This window comes from Crocodylus porosus, unplaced genomic scaffold (genome assembly GCF_001723895.1).
Source record: "Crocodylus porosus isolate Cpor-Errol unplaced genomic scaffold, CroPor_comp1, whole genome shotgun sequence".
In the NCBI taxonomy this organism is placed as follows: domain Eukaryota; kingdom Metazoa; phylum Chordata; order Crocodylia; family Crocodylidae; genus Crocodylus; species Crocodylus porosus.
The window spans coordinates 51605014-51619353 of NW_017728948.1; the positions used below are offsets into that span (position 1 = coordinate 51605014).

General features: G+C 38.4%; 1 protein-coding gene across 5 annotated transcripts in view; it reads right to left on the reverse strand.

Annotated features, from left to right (window-relative positions):
• Positions 1-14340, reverse strand: part of FRYL (FRY like transcription coactivator) — a 311142-nt gene that overhangs the window by 5696 nt on the left and 291106 nt on the right. For 4 of the 5 annotated variants that reach the window (XM_019552760.1, XM_019552761.1, XM_019552762.1 and 1 more), the window contains 4 exons: positions 13801-13899; positions 7807-7875; positions 3878-3895; positions 2875-2985 (listed from right to left, as the gene is read on the reverse strand). In XM_019552760.1, coding sequence (XP_019408305.1) covers positions 2875-2985; positions 3878-3895; positions 7807-7875; positions 13801-13899 — 297 coding nt within the window. The remainder of the gene's footprint in view (positions 1-2874; positions 2986-3877; positions 3896-7806; positions 7876-13800; positions 13900-14340) is intronic. The other variant, XM_019552759.1, reaches the window with a different exon arrangement.

The following is a 14340-nucleotide window of genomic DNA, read 5'->3' on the forward strand; positions in this document are numbered from 1 at the left end:
ATGCTCAAAGATATTTGGAGTTCAGTTGCAGCCTTGGCTTTCCTGGTTTGCTCCCTGAATGACCGGACCAGTGCAAAATAATCCTCCTTGGAGGTGAATTCCATCCTCCATCCTTTGTAGGCCTTTCTTTTTAGCCTTAGGAGGTCTGCTAGGTCGCTGGAGAGCCAGGGGGGCTGCTGTGCCCTCTTGCTGCCTTTCCTCTGAGATGGAATAGACTTAGCTTGTGCATTAAGGATCGCTCCCTTGAGGAGCAACCACTCTTCCTGAACTCCCCTCTCCCTGGGGTCATGCTCCCTTAGGTCCTGACTGACAAGCCTCCTGAACTCGTAAAAGTCGGCTTTCCTGAAGTCAAGGACTTCCGTGCTGCTGACTGACTTGCCAGCTTTACGGCCGATGGTGAAGGTGATCAGCTCATGGTTGCTGTCACCCAACTTCCCATCGATCACTAGGTCACCGATGAGGTCGTCCCCTGTAGCCAGTACCAGGTCGAGCTGCACTTTGCCTCTCGTTGGCCCATAGATTTCTTGAGTCACGTAGAGGTCATCCATGCACGAGAGAAAGCTTTGCGACTCCTCGGATTCTGCTGAGTGGTCCTCCCACAATATGTCCGGCTAATTGAAGTCACCCATGACAACCATGGTCCTGGAGCATGCGGCCTCAGTCAGTTCCCGGGTGAACTCCTGGTCAAGCTCAGGACTTTGGGTGGGAGGTCTGTAGTAGACTCCCACCATTGTGTCCCCTGTGCCATGTTCCCCATGGATTTTAACCCAGAGGGTCTCCAGTCATCCACCCTGGTCGCCTATATCAGCTTGCAGGGACATGTAGCTTTCCTTAACATAGACAGCTACACCCCCGTCCCTTTTATCTACGCGATCCCTCCTGTACAGGGTATAGCCATCAATATCCGAGGTCTGGTCATGTGTGGAGTCCCACCAGGTCTCCATTATCTCTATGACATCATAATTCTTTGCATTGAGTAGGAGGACGAGCTCGTCCTGCTTGTTGCCCAGGCTCCTGGCATTAGTGTATAGGCAGGCAAGTGTCCCCTTGGGGGCTCTTGCCATGCCCACAGATTATACCAGGGCTGGGGCAAGGGTAGGCTCCCTTAAGTGCCTTGGCCTGCTGGCTTTGCAAGGGTTGCTCAGCAGGCCAGCAGTGACGGTAATCCCCGTCCCCCATCGAGCTTAGTTTAAAGCCCAGTGGAGCAGGTGAGCCAGTCTGGCTGAGAAGAGCCTCCTCCCCAGGGGAGAGAAGTGGAGGCCATCTTTTCCTAGCAGTTCGCTGCCTCTCTCGCCAAAGAGTGAGCTGTGGTCATGGAAGCCAAAGCTTTCCTGATGACACCAGCGCCGCAGTCTTTGGTTGACTACGTGGATCCTCCTCTCCTTCCTCAGCCCGTGACTGGGAGAATCGACGAGAACACCACCTATGCCCCCAACCCTTTTAGTCCCGCTCCCAAATCCCTGTAGCGCCTTATGACCCAGCTGGGAGTGCTCTGAGCAGTGTCATTGGTGCCCACATGAATAAGGAGCATGGGATAGTGGTCTGTGGGCTGGAGGAACTTTGGGATCTTCTCCGCAATGTCCCAGAAGCGGGCCCCTGGGAAGCAGCAGACTTCCCGGACTAAGGGGTTGGGGCAGATCACCCCCTCAGTCTCCCTTAGGATGGAGTCTCCCACAACAAACACCTTACGTTTTTGTCTTGGGGAGAGTGGGGACGGTAGCTGCAGTTCAGCCTGCGCTGCCTGTGGGAGCTGGCAACTCAGCAGGCTCTGCTGGAGCAGCAAGAGGTGTGTACCTGTTGCTAAGCTCCGGCAGGGCAGGGGTCTTGGTGTGGCGGGCCTTAGGGCCCTTGACCACTTTGGTCCATGTCCCTGACTGGACAGAGTGGGAGGTCCTCGAGTCCTTTGTCCTGGAGGGAGATGGTGGTCTACCCTCTGGCTCCCGGGGGAGAAGGGCCTGGCAGTAGGAATCAATCTCCTGCTCACAGTCCCTGATGGCGCACAGTCTCTGGACTGTGGCCTGGAGCTCCTCCAGCTAGCGCACCAGAGACCCCAAAAGGGAGCAGACCCCACACAGGGAGGTGGACATGCTCCTGGGCCCCAGAGCCTGAAAAAGGGACAGGCAGCCCACGCAGGCAAGAGCCAGGGGCTCTGTCTGGGTGGCAGTCACTGAGGTGACCGAGGTGCCTGGGGGGGGAAAAGGGGGGCCACCCTCGGGGTGCCCATCCGTGTCATGGATTCATCTCCTTATGAAAAACAGTGGCTATTTAAAAAAACATGCAACTAATTTTGATTTTTTTTTTTTAAATCTCCAACTTGAGATGCTTGCCTTACATGTAGTTGTGTTGAGGGCATATTATCAGTTTCTGGAGATAAAAGGTAGCCTATATTGATAGTATATAGTCCTAAGGCTGAATTGTGTTATGCTGATGGCTGATATTATTTGTAACATTCACTGAAAACTGATTATATAACCCTGTACATATTTGAAAACACAGGGGGTGGCAATAAGGGGCTTTTTAACAAAACTTTCTTGATTGGCACTGAAGTACCTCATTTACAGTTTAATTAGATTACACCAACAGTGCCGCTGAAATATTTTAAATCCTTGAGTCTTATGATCATTTGATTCCCTGAGTTCCTGTGCAGTGAAAAGACTAAGTGGTACAAGAATCAACAAAGACATACTAAAATGACTAAAAAAATAATTACAAGTTCTAAATTAAACCTTTTGTCTCTTGGCTGCAAATCAGCTTGTTACACACCTCTGTTTTCAAAAAGCATGTCCCACTGCTTAAAAACATTATTAAACTACATATTTTTAAAGGGATGTCATTTTAGAACATCAGATAGCTAAACAGTGCAATTTTCTTTACCTCTGCCTCTTTTTGGATTGTGTTCACTTGATTGATAAGTTTGCAATAGGCTTGGAAGAGAAGCAGCAACTGGAAATGCAACTTGTATAACCTCCGGCATAACTCCAGCTCCTGTAAGTGTAAAAAGCAACATTATTTTAAACTGAGGGGTTCTTAACCTACTACATGAGATACAGGCAATAAATTGTAGGCAGCTTGTTCAGCATAGAATTTGCAATATTAAAATAGTTATTTGCTTACTGCAGGGGCAAAAACGTCTAGAAGATTTACAAGCTAAATGTATTAAGAAGCTGATGAGAGGCAGATGAAAGCTGCATTCAGGACTAGATTTGTAATTAGAAATAAAGTAGTATATATGTTGCAGGTTAAAGGTATAACTTTTAAGAACAATCATTTCCAACAAGAAAATAAAAAGTAATTCAAATGACATTTGAAAAGAATGTTATGCTCCAGCCCAAAGAAGTTATTTTTATTTATTTTGGGTCCTGTCAGTTTAAACTCTAGCCTGACGCCAAAACAAACAATTGGGCTGATGAGCCTAGAATCTTTTCCCTCTTACCACATCATATACCTTGGTGCTTCGAATGTAATTTCATGATAGAAGAAGAGGAAACTAATATAATTCTGTTAAGAATAGTGTTTCCGTTATGATAGCTACTTATGATTTTAAGACATAGATATTCTTATTGGAATGAAGCGGCGACATTGTTTTATTTTATTATTATGTATTTAACGCACTAGTCAAAGAGGAGGCAATGTTAATATTGCTTTAGATTTAGACAAAAAAGCTAATAGGGTCATCTGCTATTAACTTGTATTACTACAGCATCCTATCATGTACAAAGAACCAACAGTTTACAGGTTAGGAGTATACAAAATTGAAGCACTTTTAGAATAGTCTATGACAAGACACTGCTATGTCACAAATGGACAAGGGACAAATGAAGACCAATTTGTTGACTAGCATGATTAAATATTTGATAAAGCAAGAACCATCACTTACTGCTAGAACTTCCATTTGCTAAGCAACAAGGTGAGCAGGTCACAAAAATACAAAGGAAGAAAAAGATCAAGAATTAGTATAGGAAGTAATTTTGATTAGGTAATAGATGTCCCAGGTAAACTGGAGGAAAACAGACATCTACCATTCTCAAAAAGTACTCTGACAATGTGGAAACACAACACAATTACTCTAGAGTGTACTCAATTTTTCCCCTGGAGCAAAAGTTAGGGAGGACACAATGCACAGCATTTACTCTGCAGAAACTGTTGTTCTCCACCAGCATGAAGTTATTTCTGAGAAAGTCAGAATAAATTTACACCAGAGAACGTTATTACAGTATACATTTCATGCATCCACTACCATCATTGATTTTGCTTTGAAGCATTTGTTTGTTCAGTGCAAACCAGTTCTGCCCCTACCAGGAGCTATAATGGTGCCTATTTAAGGCAGTCGGATTGAGAGATCATGTCTGCTCCTTACAGTAGAGCAAAATCTGAGGTAAATGACTCCAGAGTAAATAATGTAATGTGTACTTGCAACCTGCACAGGCAAAATATTAAGCTGAATTCAAAGTAGAATTATTAGGCACTCATTCATATAGCTGACAAAAGGTAACTTTCACCCTGCTTTCCTACAGCATTAGCAAAAAATACAGTTCAAGTTAACAACCCTCCCTCAACCCACACTAGAGAAAGGGCCTGAGGCATAGATATATACATATTTAAATAAACTTCAAAACAAAGGCAAGTTGATATAAATATCTGACAACTGCCTTTTCCTGAATTCATACTTTTCAATGTGAAGTTGAGGGAGTTCTCATTAATTTAGGGGATTCCATTGATTTAGATTTTGAGTCTACTCAGGAAATCCTTGTCTTTGAATGTGTATCTAGCACCTTCAAAATACTTCAGTGTAAAATTTTTCTCTCGGATTTTGCATACGATATTTTAGAAGAAGAACGGTTGGTGGGGAGCAGGGAGTACAGAGAGTCAGAAAAGCCTTTTAGAAACTAAATTCCTTGAGATAATGCCTGGTTTTACTTGTTTGTACAGTGCTGACCGTATTGGTGGCACTTAACATTAAAAAATTAGAAGCTTATATGAGATGGCACAATCAGAGTATGCCACCAGACAAAAGCAGTTATATCTTATTATTAAGACCATAATTACAGAACGTATACATGCGAATTATTCTGTAGTTGATACCGACCATCATGTAACAGTTCAGCATATAAAAAGTAACTAGAGAAACAGAGTGTATTTCCAGGAGACTAATCTCAGGTCCTGAACTACCAAAGTCAATGGGAGTTTTAGCACTGACTTTATTGAGCATAGGACTAAGCCTTTAGTAATCTGCAAAGAAGAGTTAATGTCATTAACTTCAGACAATTAAGTCTCAGCACATGCCAAGCAGGATCTGTTATTACTATTAAAAGGCAAAGATACAAGAAAAAGATGTCATGGATTTTTGAAAGGATGGACCGTTTTCTGAAAATTCAGATGAAATTTTACTGAAATAATGCACTGTTGGTTTCATGTTTACTTTAAAAAAAACCACTTTTAATAAGACTGCATGTTTTTCAAATCCAATGAAAAATTGCATATTACATTTGCTGAGTTTACAGACAGCAATGTGATTTTTTTTAAATTGCCAGTCCTGCAGCTCAGCCTGGAATCAAACAATGCAGATAATTTTTGCTGGCTCACACATCTGCACTAACAGTAAAGATCCTGTAACTAAATTTAATTACAATTCTATTGGTGATGCAGGAGCCCAAACTTAATTTAGCTCATTGCCTACTACCCATCTTGACTGCAGAGCTAAAAATTAGCAGGAAAATCTTATCTATATTAGTAAACTAAGCATATCTATTAAAGAAGCAACATTTTTTACAATTAGAAAAGCACTTTATATTCTGTACATAAAAGTTGGTTACTTTGTCTATCAAGATTTCATTCTACTTATAAGGATTTCCAAGTCAGTCCCCTTATTTTCAATAATCCACAATGGCTCCTTCAAATCAGTATTAATTTATGTAAAAAGAAAAACCTCTGTCCTGTCAATAACTTGTGAAGTGCATTGGATTCAAGGAAGGATTGTATTTGGCTCTCCCATTTTTGTTTCTTTAGCAAGATGGAATTGTAATACTTACTTTCTTCCAGGGTATGTTGGGAGAATTACTTGATGCTTATAAAGCATTTTGAAGACAGAAGGCAATACATAAATATTATTCTTACATTATACAGATTATGTTGTGGAGGGGGAAATACTGTGCAAGTAAATGTTTATTTTAAACAGAACACTTGCAAAACGACATTAAATCTGTGCAAATAAGTTTAATACACATTAAAATAATTATTTGTGTGTATAATAGAAACCCTTATGAATATGCACTTTATAGCTATTTTCCTAATGCATGGGCCATTTAAAATGGTGTTTTCCAAAATAAAGCAGCTGTATAATAACAATAACAAGGTGTCTCACTATTTTTGTTTTAAACAAATTAAGAAACAAAAATATCTGTAATAGCGTATTTGTGTTTTTTTTTTTTAAAGACAGACCCCCTTTTTTTTTTTTTAAAGGCTAAACAAGCTAGCAAAAAAATTGATGATTCCTTTCTAGTCTGATCATTGCGTACGAAGCAGACTTAAATACTGAAAGTAGGATTTAATTGTTCTTAGTTTTTATTATTTTGGAGGAACAAAAATATTACCACTAACTGAACCATAAGATAGATTTTATTTTAAAACTGGATGGACTAAAAAGGATTGAATAAAAAGGAAGAAAATCGTTGCCCTCTCTCCACGTTTATCCTTAACTTGGATTCAGAAAACACCTATAATGATTCTTGGTATTCAGTGTCCTCATATATGCAAAAAGCATTTTACTTCAGTTGTTAGAAAGACAGCTTCTCTATTCACACTCACTTTTTAAGATACTAAGTTATGTGTATTGCACATGAACAGGTAGGGAAAAGCTTTAACCCTTTTATATATGTATTCATTATAATCTAAAAGAGCCCAGACAGCATTTGCTTCTTTAAAAACAAAAATAAAAAACTGTTCTGCTGAATCTCCCTATGAAAACATGATTTTAAGCAGCTCCAATACAGGTGCTATTAGTGATGTATAGTTGCATCTTTTATCATTTTTGTTATAGGATCCTAGAAGGCATTAAGTGTCTTTATACTGAATACTAACAATACAACATAAATCCATAGATTTTTTTTCTTTCTACAGCATATTTAGTAACAATACAGCGTATGTTGTTTAAAGGAACAAAGATTTTCCTAAGTAGTTGAGTACTTCATACATTACAACTGAGAGTAGCATCAAAGGCAGAGGTGATCCTTCTACAATGTATTCATACACATTTTTTTCAGATAAACAACTCAAAGAGAGTCAACTGAAAATGATGGTGGGTTTCCAATTGGACAGTAATTTCCAAAAAGTTTGATGAGGTTTCTGCCATAGTGCTACCTCGGCTCTCTTTGAGCCTTCCAAACACATTATTCTAGAAAGGTCATATGTATTTATATACTTCTAATTATATTAGATTTTGGGCAGCTCTTTTGCCAGACTGTTTATCTGAGTACAGAAGCAGAATACTAATCCCTTTTCTTCTAGAAACAGCTGCATAAAAGACAGATTTACTTTGGCACTCAGATGGTATCGAGTCTGCTTATCTACTTGTGTTATTAAGCTTTTAGAACCCAAGACTTGTTGCTCACTTTAATAAAAGGGAACCCTTTATTATTAGGCCAATATTTTATAAGAATCTAAGTTTCCAAAAGATAGTCTTATAACTGAAATGAAAAGCTCTGCAAAAGCTTCTCTGGTTTCTCTGCGAATATCAAAGAGGTTTTTGTGCTGTATATTTTTTCATTTTAATATGCAATATTAAAGGACTCAGACCTGACAATCACCTACCTGAGCATCTGTGTTTGTTCCATGAATGCCATCATCAGTACCAAATGTCCTTTTGCAGTCATCTAGCCACTACAAAATAAACATAAGCAAAATTAACCTTGAAAGACCAAGTAAACCAAAATACATGAGAAAAGTTCCAAAGATCTGTATTGCAATAAAGATCTTCCATGTCCCCAGATAATTTTTAATGAAATAACGTAATTAATATATTTGTATAGTCTTAGTCACATCTTGTTTAATACTAGTTGAAACTCCTTTCAGATACCTGATACCTGGTACTTCATTTCTTACCAGGACCATCCTTCCCAACAAATTCTACTTTGTTATGTTTTGTAGCAATTAGTTCCCTCCATTGAACTTTTCATACAATTTTCAATATTCCAGAGCAGGACTACTTGATATGTTCAATGTTAAGCTACAGTTACATTTGGGAAGTAAGGTTGGGAGGCAAAATGGTCGAGGAAAGAGGAAATCCTTTTACTTAAATATGATACAGTATTTTTTCTTCTACTCTGTTCCAGAAAAATCCATTACAATATTATTTCCCAATTCCTTTAATGACTTAAGAGGTACGCAAGCATCCCAACAGCATTTCTAACAAATTGCTGAACCAGAATCATAAAAGGCTGGAACTTTTGTATCTTTGAGAACTATTTTAGTAAGATTAGGAGAATTACATTATTTGTACAAGTAGAATATAATAAAGGTGCTTTATTGATTTCAATAGATTAGTTATGCCTGTTCTATACATCAAAAGGGTTACTATAAAATATACAATACAAACATGAGGGACTTATCTACACTGTACATTTGGGGTCCTATTGTAAAAGAAAGTAAACAGAAGAGAACAGAGAGTGACCAGAATAGTAATGAACTATGTTAAACTGCAAATTATCCTCTGAAACACAGAACAGAATCTACATATCCAAGGAAGTATAATTTAGTTTAATGTGTGCTTTCTATCATAAGTCTCACTGGAAATCTCAAGTGACCTTTTCCTAACCTTTGACTGATGCCAGAAAGGTAAAATAAAAATGTGATTTCCCATCTGCTCAATTTAATAAAGGCTATTTAGTGAATTAACTTGGCCTGTGTGCTTATCAGGAGGAGAAGTGGAATTCTCTAAACACTGTGGTGTCAGTTTCAATTAGTGATACATGGATACCAATGTACTTCTAAAATCTTGTCTTTCTTTGCATCTGACAGCACCCATCAATAATAACGGAAGTCTGCATCACAGCAAATAACATCAGAAACTAGGAACCTGATATTAACCTCTCACACCTGGCCTTGTTTTGCCATTTTTTTTATTTTAAAGAGAAAAACAATTTGGAAAAAAGTTTTTTTGAGCTCTTTAAGTTTTCCATGACACACCGTGCTGTTTTCTGTTATTTCTATTTCTTTGAGTCAGTGTCCCCCCAATATAAATATGAATACAGTGAAAGATTTGATACAGAACAGCCACTAATTCACAATGCATTTATATACTGCCTCATTCCTGCTCAGCCCAGGACAGATGCTAATAATCAAGCACTGCTCATTTGCTTTTGCTCCACGTACATCCAAACCCAACAGTTAAGTAGAGAATATAGTTAGAGGGGTCCTAGACAAAGAGCCAAAGGGCAGTGCTGGGGTAAGTGCTCAGGACCTTCAGACCTATCTTACTTTGCCTGAGGTCTGTACAAACAGGAGTGAGTGAAGTTTGTTTCTTGGTGGCTGTCCTAGGCTTGGGAGGAAAGCAGCATAGACACCACAGGTTCAGCAATACAAAGGTTCTTTGTTCTACTTAGGGAATACATGTGGGTTCTCTGACCTAGAAGCATCTTCCCCAGATATGCTGGTTTTAGGTCACCTATCCAGTTTTACATGGGTCGAAAAATGGGAATACTAGAGTTTCTGCTTGCACAAGACAGCATTATGGATGCTCTGACTTGCACCAGGGGCTGATTTAGCTTCAAAATAGGTGGCATACAGACCCATTTGCCTTCCCCATTTCAATTACACTAAGCGCAAATTCCTTGTAAAAGATAACTCCATTATCTCCTTAACTTTATGTTGCTTTGAGAGGTTAATACAAAACACCATATTTAGAAAGTCAAGTGCAATCCACATTTTTAGGACTGATTTTGAAGAAAAGTTACCAGTGAGATTATGCTTTTAAAAGTTAATCATGTGCTAAAAGTTTAGAGGTTGTTTTTTTTGTTTTGTTTTGTTTTGTTTTTTTGGGGGGGAGGAATGGTAGCACAGAAATCCAATACACAAATAATACACCATGCAGAAGATGCAGTATTATCAGATAAATACAATTAAAATATAGCCAACCAATTTAGTTTGCCCCTTTTCTATTTGTTTCTAACCAGAGGAGTGAAGTTTCAGTAGGTTTTTAAACTGGCTTTCAGACTGATATTACTACATTGTATCATCAGGGAACAGGACTTGATGCAGAAAGTCACTTCCTGCTTTGTATCCTATGTCTATTTCATTTGTTTCATTCAGTTTTCTTGTGCTGGATGTTTCCATATCAATGGGCTTCAGCCTTTGAGGAACTGTACTAGAATTGTATAATATACAAAGCTCAGAAAATGAAAAATGAGCAAATACAAGACATTTTAAAATACTTTTGTAAAGTTGTAAAAGAAAAAAAAAGTCAAACGAAGCTTTGGTAGAAAATTAGCCAGCATTTCTAAATTAAAATTTAAACCAACTAAGAATAACAAAAGCTTAATCATCAAAATGTGTTTTTTCTTCCTTTCTAGATGCAAGTGATTAAATCAAAATTGCCCAAGGCTGTCAGTTGTTTCAGAACAATTCCTTTGACCCAGTGAAACATTTGTTCTGCCCTAATCATTCTCAAGTACTGAAGTAAAGGACAGGCTGAAAACAGTAACAGGTCCTCAGGCAGTCTTTTGACAGAATCACTAGAGAAAACATGTTGTGTGCTCCTACTATGTTATACAAAGGCCAAAAGTTCCTATCCATCAGATTCCTTTATACAAAAACAAAATGCAGACAACCCCATGAGAATTTATTTTAATCTCTGCAAAGAAAAATAGAACAAAAGTTCAAAAGCCTACTTGAAAATGTAACATGTATTTATAGCCAGAAAAGCAATTAAATTTAAAATTAATACCTTACAATAAGGAATTTTTAAAAATATATATGAGGTGCAATTTCTAGGAGAGAGACAGTCTAACAATGCCATTTTGTACAGCCATAGTTTATGGTATAAATGCATCTGGGTTAAGGTCTTTGTTCTGCCTCATATCTCCAGTGTAATCTTGGGCAAATTATTTAGCCTCCCTGGCTGGTTGCAGATATGGGGGGAAAAAATTATAACAAAACATGATGCTACACTTAAAAACTCAGCACATTGCTACGCTAAGCCCAGCACATGCTCAGGAGAGGCACTGTTTTGGTTGGACCTAGCTTTCCCAACATCTGTATCAACTGGGCACTTCAGTGGTGCTTTTTTTGTGCTTTTATCTAATAGCTGATTGAATCAGCTGAACTACCCAATCTATCTAAGCTAAAGAGCTGGATCAAAGTAATGCACTCCAGCTTCCAGTAAAGAGTCCCCCCCACCATGGGGTTCTCCCCTCACCCCCTATGCCTTACTCTTCTGTCTGCCAAATAAGAACAACAGCACTTCCTCAAATGTTTCTGTTATTTTACATGGCATGTGAAATTATATAATGTGTTGACATTCAGATACCATGGTAATATAAATACAGTATGAATCCCAAAAATGAGATTTTAATTGAATCGGGATATATAGTCAGTGTCACTGTCAGGTATTTACATATATGTATGTGCTCCTAATAATCTAATTCTATTTAGAATTTGTTAAGTTTTAAAAATGGAAATACAACACATTTCATTTAAGTTTCAACTTCTTTCTTCTTAGACTAAAGAGTATTAGGTCTTGTTCAGATTACTGTAACTTGCTAGTGGTCAAACAGTGGCTTAGGAGCTTCATATAGCTTCTAGGCAGTTAAAAATGCATCTACTGGAGAAAGAATGGTAAATAAACACATTTTCCCCTCTCCACTTATATTTTCTCTCTGATTTTTTCAGTTCTTATTTATTTTAAGAAATGATTAAAAGCAAACTATTACTTGTGCTGGGGTAGATTACTATTCAGGAGCGTGATCACCTTGAAATCTGCATTTCCTACAGCTCTCAGTTGTGTCAAAATTTTGGTTTGTAGCTAGAAGGGCTAGCTTGTATAACTTTTCCAATAAACCCACTTACATTTCCTTGCTTGAAAGATATGAGGCCAATTTAAAACTTACCTCCATGAAAGTTTACTACTTACTATGGTTGAAAATTATTCCTAATATTGCTGTAACTGAATAAGATGATGGTAAAAACCTCTTTTATTTTACTTTGTGCATCTGCAATAGCATTTTGAATCTGATCCAACTCTAACTAAAAAATCAGTGTCAGACTTTGTTGACTCCAGAAAAAGCTAGCTTGGGCCTTCTGAATTTAGTCATTTTCATTATTGCTTGTGTATATTAATTTTTCTTGAATTGGAAAGACTTTTATTAACATTTTACAGGAGACAAGAACTCTTATTAAAATTACTGACAGAGCTTTAAAAATATAAACCAACAATTTACATAATTCTCCTAAAAAGTAAGGTTCAAACTGACCAAGTCTCTCCCCAAGTTCAGACTGATCAAGTCCCATTAAGTATAAACGTATTTTATTCTGGAAACTGAATGACTTGAGATTCCATCAATAAAAAATGTGTAAAAACACAAGCACTATTTCATAAAATATTTCAAAGAGGTATTAAAACCGATTACATTTTACACGTGCCTCAAAAGCTTGATGCTTACAACTCAAACTGATGCCTTATGTGAATCTATCAGAGAAATATCAAAACAGCAACCTCATACCATTTATGTTTCCAAACAGAAAAGCAAACCAAACCAAATTTAAAGCCAACAAGTCTAATTCACGCCTGAGGATATGCCAGGGTCTGCGGGTTCTCAGCAATGTTTACTTGAAACCAACTCATAAAGTGTACTTCTCTTCAACAGGCTTCTGTAGAACCCCAGGAGCCTTTTCGAAATGCCTTCCCTCAGTGGGCCTTTTAGGTGATGCTGGAGGCATCAAGTCTAGAGGTGTAGCAAGGTAGCTCTGCACCCAGGGCAGCCATGATGAATGGGGCAGCCCTGGCTGCTGCAGAGCTGATGGTGGTGGCTCTTTTTGCACACCACCCCCTCAGTTACACTGTTACCACATTCCTTTTCCACAGTAAAATCCTCATCTAGTGCAACAATCCTTACACAGGTTTGTACCAATTATAGCTCTCTTCATATCTGCAAGGGTGAATCTAGAGCCATGTTTTCTTTCATTTCCTGAAAGAGATGCCTTTTTTTTTTAATTTCCTGAAGTTTGTGTATTTCAGGAGTCAGTTAGATATCACTGGTTCACAAAAGCAAGCACTCAGCTTGCTGAAAGTTCAGTCTTGAATCACTGTGCCCTTTGCAAAAGTCTAGACATTAACATATACCTTAAAGAACAGAAACTATATCATCATAATGTTTAAATGTCATTTTATTTTAATCTCAACTGAGGGGCAAAAAAACCAGTACTTCCATAAAGAGAAAAAACCACCAAAAATCTCAGAAACATTTTTTTTCCCTTTGACTATTCAGTCAATTTAGTCATTTCTGTTAAATGGCAAGAGTGAAAATAAGTGTAACGAACAGACCTACAGCAGGGGTAGGCAACCCCAAACAGCTGTCAGTGTGGCACACAAAGCCATTTCACCTGGCATGCGTTTCCTGTGGTGGATGGCACGGAAGGGGTTGAGGCTGTGCTGCCACAATAAGGATCAGGCCATTCGCAGCTCCCCCACTGTCCACACTTGGCATGCCAACATCTTCCAAGTCAAGGGTGCGGGCGTTTTTGGCACTGCCCGAAACTTTGCCAACCCCTGACCTACAGCATAAAGTAGCTGATAAAATAAAGGAGACTTACCTGCTCTGCTGCCTCTCTTTTGGTATTATAGGTATCCAGATGTTCTTGGAGCTCTAGAACATTGAACTTCAATGTTTCTAGTAAACCACAGGACATCAGCTGAAATAAATTTTTTTTCCATAAGTAAATAAATAAAATACTTATTAAATAATTAGACCTCTTTTAGGAAATCACATAAAACTAGCTGTCCACACACTGGTAATACCTCTAATTATAACTTAAAAAATATTTGCAGTTAGATCAGCTAAGGCAGAGTGCCATTCAGAACCTGAAAATTAAATAGGGCTGTGCCAAGTCAGTACTTGTGAGAGACTTCAAATGAAGCATCTAGGTCAGTGATTCTCAAATCAGGGTGTTATTCTATTCTAACCTCTGTTGTGGTTTTTCCAAAGCTCTTTGCAACAGAACAATAGTTCTATTATTTTTTAGTAGTCAAGAAACAAGTGACTAGGTTGAGAATCACTGATCTAGCTGCTACAGGAAATGGTGTTTCTGAGTCAAGCTTTGGGACTCCTCCCTTTAAAAGTTAGGTCATGTATG